The sequence below is a fragment of the Ursus arctos genome, unplaced genomic scaffold, assembly GCF_023065955.2.
Source record: "Ursus arctos isolate Adak ecotype North America unplaced genomic scaffold, UrsArc2.0 scaffold_31, whole genome shotgun sequence".
NCBI classification, from domain to species: Eukaryota; Metazoa; Chordata; class Mammalia; order Carnivora; family Ursidae; genus Ursus; species Ursus arctos.
Window position 1 is genome coordinate 21,359,010 of NW_026622997.1, and position 14,748 is coordinate 21,373,757.

Below are 14,748 nucleotides of genomic sequence, written 5' to 3' on the forward strand. Positions count from 1 at the left end.
ACCTCCTCTTCACTTTCTTTATCTTCATCATCTGAAGACTCTTCCTTGTTTTTCTTTTCGTCTTCATCACTGCTAGACTCATCTGACAGAATTTCAGGACATTTGGTTCGCTTAGCTTTCCTTGCCATTCCAGAACTGTTCCGTTCCTTTTTGTTGCCTTTGCTAGAACTTTTTTTAGATTTTGGCAATGGCTGTATACAATAAAATAAAGATAACACCAATGAGCTATTATATTTCCAAGTCAATCATTTTTGATAACTACTTATCAACTCATTCTTGTTCCTGTCTCAAGTATTTCCAAACTTAGCAGTTTTACAGAGAACAATTCATCTTTAAAACGTCAAGTTGATCTTTTTGTCCGCACTACCAATACCCTTTCACTTGTGTTCTAACACCTAGGCAAGACTCTTCACAAATGCGGAAATACATACTGTGTCCTGTGGTTTTTTTTTTTAGATTTTATTTATTTGACAGAAAGAGACACAGCCAGCGAGAGAGGGAACACAAGCAGGGGAGTGGGAGAGGAAGAAGCAGGCTCCCAGCAGAGCAGGGAGCCCGATGTGGGGCTCGATCCCAGGACCGTGGGACCATGCCCTGGGCCGAAGGCAGACGCGTAACGGCTGAGCCACCCAGGCGCCCCTCTGTCCTGTGTTCTGACATGGGATTAGAAGCCCAAGTACACACTGTATTAAGCTCAGTTATTTACACTTTATCAGGCTATTTTGAGTTAGACTTGTAAGTTATTTCACTCCTATAAGCATTAAAACTATCAATACCAGAGGAGCTTCTTGCTTTAGAGGCTCCTCCCATCAAAAGACTGGAGCCACAAATAAAGGAAATAAAACCTCATTTTCACATCCTGAATTTATCATCTATATAGTTTATATTCATATTACCTCCAGGCTCTACTTTCAGTAATGCCAGGATTATATTCTCATTGATGATTCTAAATACGCAATTAGTGTCGGGTATGTTAATTATGAAGCTAATTAAGAACCACGAAATACATGTATTGCTTTTACTCCGGTATTTAATTAAACCACGCATATTGAAAAAGCAGAGGTCACGTGAGGAAACAATTTGATTATATTAACCAGCAAATTTAATTCTTAAATGCTTTCTTAGGGGAGTTTATTTGCTAACTTATGAAACTGAAAACCATAAAATAACCTTGCATAAAAGATCTGAAAAGATATACCCTGAGGAATTAAAATTTCCAAAATTATAAGTATCTTTTTGTTTTTATTTTTGCCTATATTATTTTCTACAATAAGCAGAAACAGTAAGAAAATTCCATAACATAACCTTATTATACACAATTGTATAAACATTAGGGGTAACTTTAGGCAAAATCTTTCATGAAGCTAGCAGAACCACAGATTCTTTCTTTCCTAGAAACTTCCAGTCTTAAAGGTCACCATCACCTGCACAAAAATTAAGAAAAGGTGGCTGTTTTGTGTTATGTGGTGTTCTCAGGCCACGTACAATCCACAAGATAGCCTCTAGCTGCCCCAAAAAACCTATCCTTCCTAAAGGCAGGCTGGGCAACAGCCAATATAGGTCGCTTCAGAAATTTTAAGTTAGTAGACCAATGATATTTCTCAGAGGGGTTCTCTATAAGTTTCTATAAAAAACTTCCTTGAATGTACATAGATATCCTTGTTATGTGACCTGTTACTATTACCATCTAGTAGAAGGAACTAAATCCATTTGGATAAATTCTTTGATCTCACTAGAGAAAAGGTGACTCTCACTGTCCAAACTCTCCCTATTCATTATATGAAATCCAGGACTCAAATATATTAGAAAAATGTGGTATCCCTTACTATCTCATTTCAGGAACCAGATACAGGCAGTAAGACTATAATCTGTATATGGAATCAGTAATAAGATGATGGATGCAGGATAATCTACACAGGAAGGGGAAAAACGTTAAATCATGCAAGTAACCAATCAAGAAAATTCAATTTCCAAAAATAAATAAGGAGCTTTAAAAAAAAAAGTAACAATACATATATATATTTTAGAGCTTTCCTATACTGGTTCTAAAAATAGTTGAGTCTATTAACCAGAATCCAGTGTCAACAGCATCATCCCTTTTTAGAAACAAATCTGAAAAACAGACAAGCAAGGTAGAAGTACCAAAAAAAGATAGTAAAACAATGTTAATTCAATAATTTTATTATTATGGAGAAAAAATTAGTACTAATGAGTTTACAGTGTTTTTCTTAAATGACAGAAAGGTATGGTAGTGTAGAAAATAACTTGATATTTATCATTAGATTAAGGAGTAGTTCTCACAGAATCAGATACAGAAAGTGGGTGTAAGAGTTGGACTCTGTAAAGCTAAAAGAGTGGTTCTCAAAACATGGTTCATGCACCCCCTGGGGGTTTCCTGAGGCCTTTTCAGAAGCCCACAAGGTCCAAGCTAGTTTCATAATAATTTCAAGACATTATTTTCTCTTTTCGCTGTGTTGACACTTTTACGGACTCTGCAAAAGCAAAGATGGCCATAAAGTTGCTGGCACCGGAGTACTAATGACGGCGGAGGAAGCAAACTATGCTGGTCGTCACTATATTCCTCACAGCCACCAACCAGGAAGAAAAAAAAGGTGTTTCCTTTAAGAATGTCTTTGATGAGGCCGTAAATATTGTATTAACTCTCAACCTGTGAGTACATGTCTTTATGCAATCTGTAACAAAATGGGAGGTACACATAGAATATGTTTGCTACTTACTGAACTTCACTGGTTTTCTCAAGAAAAGATACTTGCACAACTGATCTGGGAGCTAAGCTAGCTACCTTTCCCATGAAACACTATTTGTGAAAGAACTGTAAAAATATGTCTATTCAGACTTAGGTACTTAAAAGGTGTGTGTTCATTTTGAACATGAGCCTGTCACTACAAGGAAAACAACTGATGGTATTTATTGCCAATGAAAAATTTCAAAACTTCACATGGATAATTCACAGCCATCACCATGAACTAACAGCCTCCCAATACCTAAAGATTCTTCTGATGAGATGGTGGTTGTATTAATGAATGACTTTCTGACATTGTTTAATGGAAATGTGCCCACATTTGGAAGACCTGCATAATTCAGAAAACCAAGAATTTCCAGATGGTGAATTCAATTACAAAACCATTGAAAAAAGGTCAAGAGTTCACTCACTTGGTTTCAGAGACCACATTACAACTAACCTTTAATAAACTACCGCTGTGGAGTGTTGGTATTGTATCAAAGGGGAACACCCATAATTATCTCAAAGTTTTAAAAATATTCCTTTTTCTAACTACTTAGAGAAACTGATTTTCTTTACATACTTTAAGCAAAAAAATAACGTGCAGTGGATTGAAATGTAGAAGCAAATGAGAACAAAGCGGTCTTTTCTTAAGCCAGACATGAAGAGACATGCAAAAACATAAAACAATACCATTCTTCAAATTTTTTTCCGGAAGTATAGTTATTTTTCATACAAAATATTACTTGTGTTAACATGTAGTAGGCGTAGGCGTTAACGTAAGATTTTTTCAGTTTTTATTTATAATATAGTAAATATCAAAATAACCCATATAAAAGCTTCTGGAGTCCTCATTAATTTTTAAGAGTAATCAGGTCCTAAAACCAATAGTTAAAAAAATCACTGAGGAAAAGAATATAAACATATCCCTCATAACTTAAGCAACTTAGTAATGTCTTCTGGAGAAATGGTATTCAATTTGTCACATGAAATTGTGAAGTAGAGGTCTGGCCATAGTAAAAGTTTACAAAAATAGATAATCTCTCATCTTTAAGCCAATTCAAAACACCAAAAACAAAAGAAAACAAAAGATTCAACATGGCCCTTGGGTTTTTTAGCTGCATGACAATTTACAAAAATATCCTTTATCAGCCTTTGCCCAGCTAACGGTAAACTGGACCAACAGCAGATAAAACCAAAGTCCCAGAGCTATTTTCTGATTCCTAATCTTTATGACCTCTCCCCTCACCAATGGTATTCCCCTGAACTCCTAGGTTCTTTAGATCTCTTCATAATTTCTTTGCTATCAAAATAAGGAAGAATATGAAAATACTTACTGATAAACTTCAAACAAACTGAAAATGCAGGGTGTCGTGTAAGTAACACCTCAATAGACATTTTAAGTCAGTGATGTCTTTTGTTAAACAATTCAGGCAAACCTAATCTAAATTTAAGAATGGGGTAAAGTATAGGGCCATTTTATTTCCCTGTCTACCTCCTAGGCTCTGCTGATTCTGGAAACCCAACCCAAGAAACTTGTAAGAGTCAGCTTTTTTTTTTCTTTTTATGTTCTATTTTCATAACCTTATTCCAGTGTCTAGAAAATACCCAGTTCTAATATACTCCCATCTTATCTTTCCTGACCTGGCTGAAGGTTGCATACCCTCCCTGACTACTCCAACACCTCACCCTCAACTCAACCTGTTTCTGTTCTTGCAGTGCCTTCTAGATATATAACCCCGGCCACTTAGTTTGTGTTTCTGTCCATTTAACATCAGTTTAGTGAATAATTATTTTTCTCAATCTTATACCTTTTTTATCTGATAAGAGAGGATATATCTGTACGGCTTCTAATGTTATTTCTATCATGAAACTATTGCAGATATGTCAACAGAGGCACATTCTTTGAATGTAGAAGGCAATACTGAAAATTGACAACCAATGCTGCTAACAAACTAAATTGTTCCATAAAAAAAGAAAGGAGAGGCTATAAATAATTGATTTGTTACTGAAATAATAAAAATTGGTCCTCACTTTGCCAGAAGGCTTTGGATGCATTAAGAAATTCAAGATCCTCTTCACCAGTTCACTATTTACACCTGATCTCTCCAAATCAAGAACCTCACAGATGCTCTTTAACATGGCATTTCTAAATCTAAAACAGAAAATGAAAGAAACCAAGTTTATTATGTAGCAAAGCTTATAAATATTCTCCACAACATAAAGACAATAGCTAAACAAACTGGCTCACGTACAAACATTAAAAAACATCTCATGTTTCTCTGAATCTAAAAAGTACTTTCCTAATAATCTTGACTAATGTACAAAATACAACCAGATATGATTATTAATAAACTGAAGACACCATTTACCAATTAAGTTTTAAAGATAGTAAAAAGAATAAACTTAAGTTGGGGCGTTTGGGTGGCTCAGTTGGTTAAGCATCCGACTCTTGAGCTCAGCTCAGGTCTCAATCTCTGGGTCATATATTCAAGGCCCACGTTGGGCTCCACGCTGGGCATGGAGCCTACTTCAGAAAAAAAAAGTCAATTCACTAGGAAATAATGTAAAAGGTTTTTAGTACTATAAAATTCAAGGATTTGACAATTCTTCGGGTTGGTGATTAAGTCCTACATTTTCCCCTCAGCACTCCTACTATGACAACATTTTGATGAAGAAGTAGGCAATCATTTTTATTCTTTATAACTCTTAAATTATAGGGAATTTAGCAAACATAAGCTCTTAATATAACATCTTGCTTGCATTATGGTGAAGAACACTATTCCTATCAAATTGATTATCTTCAAAATAGTTTAAATGGTACCTGTAAGTTGGGGGAACAGAATGGCTGGAAGAAAAAAGAGTGGGGGAGTTTTTTCACTAATATTCCCCTTAGACCTAAATTTTGGACTATTTGAACAACTTGTGTATACAGTTCTTCCAAGAAATAGAACATTTTTAGACGTACGTTTTCAATACTCTTAATAATCACTCCTGGAAAGTACTGAACATCTCAAATTGATAGTTATGAAGAAAAGTCAGATCTTGGCATTTAAAGCAAAGAATTAGCAGTCTACTAAAAATGACTAAATGGTCATATTTAAATGTTTAAAAATAAACTTATAACACATTGATCAAAACAATGCTTATAAAAATAACTTACTTTTTCAACATTTCTTCCTTCTTTTTATATTGGACACTTCCTTTTTCAAATGGAAAGCCACTGAACTGACCCACATTCTTCTTTAATGAGGACACCTGAAAATGTTTCCCTTATTATTAATGCTATTTATTACCCAGTAATAAGAAAAAAATGTACATAAGAAAAAAATTCAAAGCCAACATCTTTATTTTCATATCTGTCTCCCACTTACAACAGTGGTTTATTCAACATTTCTTATTCACAACTGAAAACTGTACTTGTTACTAAAATATTAATGTCATACAAGGTTTAAAAGTTTAATTCTTTAAAAATAACAATTTCACTTTGAATGAATGAATTTCCATCTGGGAATTTTTACTGGCAATTATAAAACCACAACTAAATGTTATCTAACAATACTGGGGGATGTGGAAAGTTAGTTCTTAAAAAAAACTCCCTTTTCTTAAGTAACATTTGTTTCCCAAATCAGAGAGTCATGGATTTTACTCTTTGAAAAGAACAGAGGACCTCCAGAAGTTAATACCATTCAGTAACAGTAAGACTTGTGTAAATTAGACTGTAGTGAGGACGATAGGAAATTATACCATGCTTCAGACATTTGATTCTAACGCCAAACTTCACTTTGCCCATGCATAACCCAAAGCAAAGTTTCCACAATTATACAAAATAGTGAAGTTGTATGTACAGTGTAATTTGGTAAATGAAATACTGATTTGTTCTGAGAAATTCCCCAACAAAGAATTACCACCTAATTTATCAAATATTAGCTCATGCAATGAGATAGTTATACTGTATCATTTATTCTGAATAGCTAGAAATATCCAAAAAATAAACTTCTTCTAATACATTTGAAAATCATTAAAAACAATTTGGATTTCACACTTTGAAATTTCAGTTTGGCAATAAAAACAACTACATTACAAAGCATGGATATTACAATACTATGTGCTAATATCTAACTACGTATTCTATGATAAATCATTTAATAAGTATAGGTCTCTGTTTGTTCACTAGTATGGTACAGAAATTGAACTAGTTGATTGCAGAAATCCTTTCCAAAACTAAAATTATACTTCCATTGTGAAGTATTTTAATACATAAACATGTTACTAGGTTAAAGATACAAAAAAAAGGTCTTAACTGTGCCTGGTCTGTTGTAAAGCAGTTTATGTAGATTTCTAAGTTCATCTGTTTTCTTTTTACTCAGGAAGAAATGTATCCTTTCAATTTCACAAAGTTTCTGCCCCTTTCCTAGGGGGAAAAAAAAAACAAAACCACACTAATAATTAAATACCCATTATGACTTAATACATTTACAGTTATTTTAATCACAATCATTTTATAGCATAATTTACATATAGCTTTTGCTGAATAATGCAAACTAAATAAAATTATACCCATAATATATAACTACTTAGTAAACACTAAAAACTGAGCACTGCTGACCATCACTTTGTATATTTAGACATTTTCACCATAAAATGAAAAGAACAGAATAAACTTACCCTGTGCAATGGTAAATGGCTCTCTCTGTAAGGAAGAGACTTGCATGGTCAATCTCTCTACTTTTTTCTTTTCTCTCTTGCCTTCCACGATGAGACTCTTTTCTAGAAATTAATTTAATACTTCTTAAATAGCTAAAAGCTTAAAAAACATATTAACTTTATTGGATAAACTTTACTGGATGTAGAAAAAAACTGCAGAAACCTCTAATACCTTACTCTTCTTCTGAGCATGACTTTGAGAAGCAAATGATGAGAGAGAGATGAAAATACTTAATGATAACTTAATAGCATCACTGAAGTTTTTTTTAGAGTAGCATTTTACTTACCTGGCAACCTCACAAGGGATCCAGTTAAAAGAAAAAATCATAAAGCAAACAAACTTTTATTGAACTATAATTATTGCTAATGTAAGTCTAATCACTTTGTGAAAAATCACCAAGGCCCTCACTAAGCCTACTCTTTGATTAGACCTAATTCTGTTGATTGTGATTTAGTTTATGGTACATCATCAAACAGCAAGTTTAGATTGAGATTATAACAACTTCAAAAACATACAAAGAAAAGCATAATTCAGTAAGCAGATGAAAGAAAAGCAAGGACCTTAGCTAAAGCAGCCTGCAGTTGCTATAAATAGGGTAAAATTCTATAAGTTTACATTTACTGCAATTGACTGGGAGGACATTATTTTGTAATTTAGTAAATGTTTATATAACAAGAGTCATAAATCACACTAAAAAAGTTAAATTGTTTATAGTACAGACTACTTTAAAAAAAAAAGGCTAGAAGATATAGAACCTATACGTAAAAACTTAAAACACTGAGCTTAAATTTCCAAAATAATTTGTCTATTGAGATAAATGCAGATAAAAAAGAGGTCACTATATCACTAAAGGTCCCTTCATTCATTCAACTGAATGCCTGTTTTGTGCAAAGCTTCACTAGATACTAAGAGGGGGGATGAACAGATGGTTAAGATACTGAATAACTTGAAAGAGATCACGTCTACTAGTGGTGATGAGACACAAACTACTCCAAGCAGAATATGATAAAACACCGAAGGAAATCTACAAATAACAGTTCTGAGTTGAAGACAGTAGTTATTTTTGGATTAAGAAAAAGGATCAAAACACTGGAGCTGGCTTTGAAGGACAGGTAAGATTTGGAGATGTAAGGATTTGCACAGAAAGAATTAGGAAGGATAAAGGGATTCCACCAGGTATATTCTGGCACTGGTGTGCAGAGTGAAGAAAATGCACTCTAAAGCAAAACCTGTTATTGTGCTATTTCCTTTCCCTGAGTGATTTAAGCCATTTGCTCACCCTTGATTACCTTCTATAAGCTAATGACTCTCCTGACCTCTCTCTAGTCAAGAGTTTCAAATCAGCTATCAGGGCCAACAACTGGACAGCTCCACTTCATGTCCTATAGGCCCAATGCAATGCATTCAAAACAGAAGTCATAATCATCTCCAAACCCGCTCACCTTTGTGAGTTCTATTTTTCAGAAAACAGTAATATTGTCAACTCAGTTGCCAAAGACAAGTCAATTACACCCTCATTTGGCACAGACTACACTGCCTTGTTTCTGTGATGCCTCAGTAGTAGAATTAAATTTTCAGGGCTAACTAGGATAAAAACCTTTACAATTTTACTTGTTCCACAAACACCTCAAATAAGGAAATAGAACAATAAGCAATTAGAACAACTATATACTTAGGAGTAATTTTGAAAAAACAAAAATACCAATTCGAACTATCATCAGTTCCCCAAGCATTACTATATCACCATGTGTAGTATTTTTATATGATTTCTATAATTTTTCCTGACACATAGGAATCCATCATCTAAGTGGTATCAAAGCCTTGTCTTTAAAAAGAGACTAAAAAACAAAAAATTGGAGGAAAAAACGCTGAGAAAATTTTGGACTAGTAGTTGAGATACTGCAGCCAATTTTCAGTTACTGCATTATGAATAATTTAAAAGTAATTTATATTTTTTTTCTAAGCATTTTTTTTTTAATTTTATTTATTTATTGGACAGAGATAGAGACAGCCAGCGAGAGAGGAAGAAGCAGGCTCATAGCGGAGGAGCCTGATGTGGGGCTCGATCCCATAACGCCGGGATCACGCCCTGAGCCGAAGGCAGACGCTTAACCGCTGTGCCACCCAGGCGCCCCAATTTTCTAAGCATTTTTGTATTTAAATGTGGAAGTGCTCCTTTCTCAGAACACCTACCACTTTGAACAAACGAAAGGCGTACCCTGTAATCTCAACCCAGATTATGTTTATAAAATGCTGACCATGGGCGCATTTAGACTCAACAGAAACTGACATTAAACCTGGGTCTGGGGAGAAAACTTCAAACTTCTTCCCAAGTTTGGCTGAGCTGGAGCCACATGTTAAACAAACCCAGATTGGGTTAATATCACCGGAGAAAGCTAAGAACTGTGATAGGGATTTTTTAAGTGGCTACAAACGTTTTGGGAAGCTGGCACTGCCCCACGCGTGCTGGATAAAGTGATTCTGTACCACTCCCGAATTCTGTGAGGTTCTTCTGTTTCATGCCTCCAGGTAAATAATGGTTAATACTGCTCTTCTGCAACTCCAAAACTGAGACAGCTTTCGGAACTCTTTCACAGTTCACTGCTTTCATATTTAACTACTTTCTCAAGTTAGCAACAGCTTTCACTGGTGTTTCCCCGTCAAAGTTAACTCCCCCAAGCCTTTGAAAACGGCCTCTGCGGAAGTTCAGCAAAGATATTAAGGTGGTCCAAAGATTTCCAGGACCAGCATAACTTCTTTAAGTCTTAATGTGTGGTTTCATGAAGGCCCTCGTAATAACGTCTAAAGGCAAAACACCTGTACTTAAATTAGCAAAAGAGGAAAATTTAAAACGGCTCTCCTAACAACTTTAAAAGCTAACGGTTTTAAAAACAGATCCGAAACTTAGAAACATCCTGTCAAATGAGAAAACGTTACGAACACGCACTGCTGGCCAGAAGTCAACGGCACGCCAAGATACGTAATAACAACGCTAACAAATATTTTCTACCAACTGAAATTCACCAAGTTAATTCTCTGCTATTGCTCGACACCAAAAAGGGATAAATCTCGCAAACACTCTCGCTAGAGATCCGATTTAGCGTCTCCAGGAGCAAAAATGGGGCAGGAGAAAGGTTCTGTGTGAAATCCATCACCCGGGACGCGACTTTCTCCTACCTTTTTCTTCCTCCTCCTCCTCTTCCTCCTCCTCGTCGTCCTCGTCCTCCTCTTCACTTTCCTCTCTCGGGTCGGGCATTTCGGGTTCTTTCTCGGACGCGGGCTGGGCGGGGGTTCCCTCTCCCTCTGCAGCTGGGCCCGAGGAGGACATGCTGTGGACCTGCGGGCGGGCAGCCACACGTCTTGGTCTCCTCTCTCCCCGCGGCAGGGACGGGGCGGCCACCGCTACCCGCCCGACGCTTCCCGGCCCCAGGACGCCGGGGGCCGCGGGAAACCCGACCTCAAAGTTGCCTCCTCCCGCGGCCGGGACAGCCGCGCTCACTCCCCGGGGACGACTTCCCTGCGGCTCCGGGAATTCCCGAGGCGGGAAACCGCGGGCGCCGCGCCGCCCCTCCCTCCGCCCGGCCGGCGCAGACCCCCGCCCGCCGCCGGCCGCCGGCCGCCCCGCGTCCCCTCCCCCGCCCCAGGCCGACGTCCAAATGGCCGCGGCGGAGCGGGCGGGTGGGCCCGCGGCGCCCTCTCGGCCTCCCCCGCCCCGACACAGCCCTCACCGCCGGTGCCGGCCGCCGCGGGCCTGGCGCGCGAAGGCACGAAGAGGCTCCGGGAGTCGGCGGCGAGCACCGAGGAGGAGGCGCGCTGGCCGCTCTCTGGCGTGACGCTTGCGCCGCGCTCTCCGCTCCCCCGAATCAACAAGATTTTCAAAATGGCGGTTCGGGAAGGAAAGCGGGAATGCGGCGGCCAATCAGGGCCGCGAGCTGGGAGTTGGCGCGCGCGGGTGGGGGAGGCGGGGCGGCCGGGCGCCTCCGCCGGGAGCCCGGACCGGGGCGGGGCCGCGAGGGGTCGCCCGGGCCGGGGGCGGAGGGGCGGCGCGCTCTGGGGCCGCCAGGGCTGCGAGGCCTGGCTCGTGGGATGTCTGCTGGCGAAGCGTGCGGGCCGCGTCCCGGGCGGCCGGCCAGCCTCTGGGCTGATCGCGAGAACGCTAGGGGGCCTGCCTGGGTATTGTCCCCTCGGCTCCTTCCCGGAAAAGGGGGGCAGCCTGCGCCCGGGAGGGGGCGGGCGGCTGGTGGTAGAGAAGTTCCCATTCCAGGAAGTCGCTACCTACAGTATGTCACAGAGGTTGAGGGGAATTACTAAATGAGTGGTCTCATATAGGTTCCAGAGATCGTGCTGGGGGTGAGTCCTGAAACTGCGGTGTTTCTGAGGACCCCATGGATTGTAAATTGCACCGTAAGGAAAAACATCCTACCACGTTGAAAGTTCACGTCACCAAAGACAAATCTATTTCCAGACCTGTAAATGCAGGGGTGTGTGTGAGAGAGCAATAATATAGGAAATACGGTATTGCCCAGTCCAAACTTGTAAATGTGGGTGTGTGTGTGTGAGATAATAGAGAAAGCACGGTATTGCCCAGTGCAGACCCGTAAATGTAGGTGTGTGTGTGCGCGTGTGTGTGTGAGATAATGGAGGAAGTATGGTATTGCCCAGTCCAGACCCGTAAATATGGGTAGATAATAGAGTAAATACGGTAATGCCCAGCTCAGACCCGTAAGAGCAGGGGTGCGCGTGTGAGAGAGAGATAATAGGGGAAGCACGGTATTGCCCCGTTCAGAGCCGTAAATGTGGGGAAGATAATAGATTAAATACGGTATTGCCCAGTCCAGCCTCTTTTCCCGGAGTTCTAGGCCAGCTCCGCAGATACCTTTTAAACTCAACATTTCAAAACCTGAACGCAGTATTTTCGCCCCTCAATAGCTCCCCCTTTCTGTATGTGATTCCCTTCCTTTCTTCTCCCTACTCCTCAACAATTAGGTGCCCAAAGGATCCTTTTAGTCAATGGACTTAATGGAAATATGATGAGTTAAATTTGCCTGAATGGAGTCTAGATTGCATGGCAAAATTAGACATTTTCTTTGAATCCTCTCTTTTACTTTTGTGCCCTTACCAAAAACCAATAAGCCAATTCTGTCATTTCTACCCTCAAATTTTATATCATTTTCCCCACTGTCCTGATGCCATTCAAATCCTGTCCACCCTTGGGTTTCCAAGCAGCCTCTCACTGGTCAGGTGGCTTCCACATTGCCACCCCCAACCCCCTGCCAGTGGCACAGCAGCCAAGGGGATTTTTTTCTTTTTTAATTATCAGATTGGGTACTCTATTGCTTAAAACTCTCCAGTGGTTTCTCTTCATACTTGGAATAAAATTCAAAATACTTACCATTCATAAAGTCCTATGCAATCCAGTTGTTAACAGTCTCACCTCTCTGACACCTTTGGCTGTTGCAGCCACACAAGCCTTCTTTGATGTTCCCCCAGAAAGCCAAGCTCATTCCTACCTTTGAGATTTTTGCTTTTTTTTCTGCCAGGACCACTTTTCCCTCAGCATCTTCAAAAGATTTGCATTTTCACATCATTTAGCTTTATGCCCCCGAGCTTCTGCTACCCCCATAATACCATCACTAGTCCCTTTCCATCCTTTCTCATTCATTCATGTACTCATTCCAAAGTATTTGCTGAGCACTATCTCCTACTCATCACTAGGAGCTACAGATCAGAAGTACATCTCTGCAATCTTCAAGCTTGCATTCTGTTTGAAACAATGAATAAGTGAATATACTGAATGACTAATTTTGATAAAAAATAAAGCAGGTTAAAGGAGATAAGTACCAGTAGGGTGGATGGGATTTTATTTTACCTACTTAATAACTGTTAATACGATGACATTTGAAAAGAGACAATAAGTAAATGAGAACACTGGAGAAAGACTGGATAAATTCTTAAGAATTCTTTCAAGTATTGAATGTGGGATATTAGAGTCCAACAGAGAGGAGTCGATGATGACTTTTGGTTTTGGGTTCAATAACCAGTAGAACCAAGTAGCTTAGTTACTTAAGGATGAGGAAGACCTGAAGGGTTGGGGGTGGGAGGGCAGGGCTTCTTTTTTCTTTGAGAGGGGGTAGGGGATAGGGAAGGGAATCCATTGTTTTGGACATACTAGGTTTGAGATTCCTATTAATCTAAGTGGAGATTCAGAATAGGCAGTTGGATGTGAGAGTCTGGCATTCAGGGGTAGAAGCTCTAGTCAAGACATAAATTTAGCAGTTGTCAACATGTGGATGGTATTTAAAGCCCTGAGACTGGATGAGATTATTAACAGAGTGAACATCGGTACAGATGAGGAGAGAGTCTAGATCGTACCCTGGAACTCTCCAATGTTAAAAGGTTCAGGAGAGGAAGAAGAACCAGCAAAGGAGATGAGAGGGATCTACTGTAGCCAGTGAGGCTGGAGGAGAGTCATGGGTTGTAAGTTGCGTCTCAGAAGCCAAATGATTAAAAAGTGTCTAAAAGGGAGAGAGTGATCCCTTGGGTCAGAAGCTGCTAAAAGGCATGGTGGGATGAGAACTGAGAATTGTCCATTGGATGTAAGAATGCTCAGTCACCAGCGACACCGACAACACTGTTTCTGGGAAGGTGGTATGTGGGAAGGTGCCAGGAGTGGGGCTCTGGTGAGACAGGTAGGCAAGGAATGGATTCAGACACTTTCCAGGAATTTTGCTGTTCAGCGGAGCAGAGAAATGGAACAGTAGCTCAAAAGTAGTTTGGTTTTTAGGAAGGGAGATATTACCGAATGTTTATATGATGGTGGGACTCAGTAGGGAGTGGAAAGTTCATGGTGAAAGGGAGGGAGGGGCCGATCTCTGTAAGTGGATGCTGAAGCAGAAGTTAGGGTACCAGGTAGTTATGGGAGATCAATACCTGTGAAAGGAAGGGGCAGGATGCAAGATTGGGCAGAGGAAGAGGTCAAACTGAGGCAGACCTGGCAAAGCCTTAGCCAATCCCGTGCACAGCTCTGGAGTGAGTACCGCTCTTCAGAGTGTCCTTCCTCGTTGGACTTTTATAACCCCACCTTGGTCAGTCACTGCATGCAAGGGCATGACTTTAGGCAGAGTGACTCCATGGCTGCGACAGACCCTGGGGGGCTCTGTAGCTGGGTCGCAGGTCTTTCCTTGAAGGGGGATCTGGGTGGTACACCTCTGTATCTACCACAGATAAGAGATGGGTTCTGGTACACAGAGTAGGGGTTGTCCTTAGATGGGATAGTGGGCAGTTTCCACACAGTAAC

The 14,748-nt window shown here is 39.9% G+C and overlaps 1 protein-coding gene across 1 annotated transcript in view; it reads right to left on the bottom strand.

The window, feature by feature from the left end:
• Positions 1–11,404, bottom strand: part of DEK (DEK proto-oncogene) — a 29,320-nt gene extending 17,916 nt beyond the window's left edge. Inside the window, exons 1-7 of the mRNA XM_026511562.4 lie at positions 11,180–11,404; positions 10,629–10,788; positions 7,412–7,513; positions 7,048–7,157; positions 5,907–6,001; positions 4,778–4,898; positions 3–191 (exon numbers count right to left, since the gene is read on the bottom strand). Coding sequence (XP_026367347.2) covers positions 3–191; positions 4,778–4,898; positions 5,907–6,001; positions 7,048–7,157; positions 7,412–7,513; positions 10,629–10,779 — 768 coding nt within the window. The 5' untranslated portion in view covers positions 10,780–10,788; positions 11,180–11,404. The remainder of the gene's footprint in view (positions 1–2; positions 192–4,777; positions 4,899–5,906; positions 6,002–7,047; positions 7,158–7,411; positions 7,514–10,628; positions 10,789–11,179) is intronic.
• Positions 11,405–14,748: the final 3,344 nt, after the last annotated feature.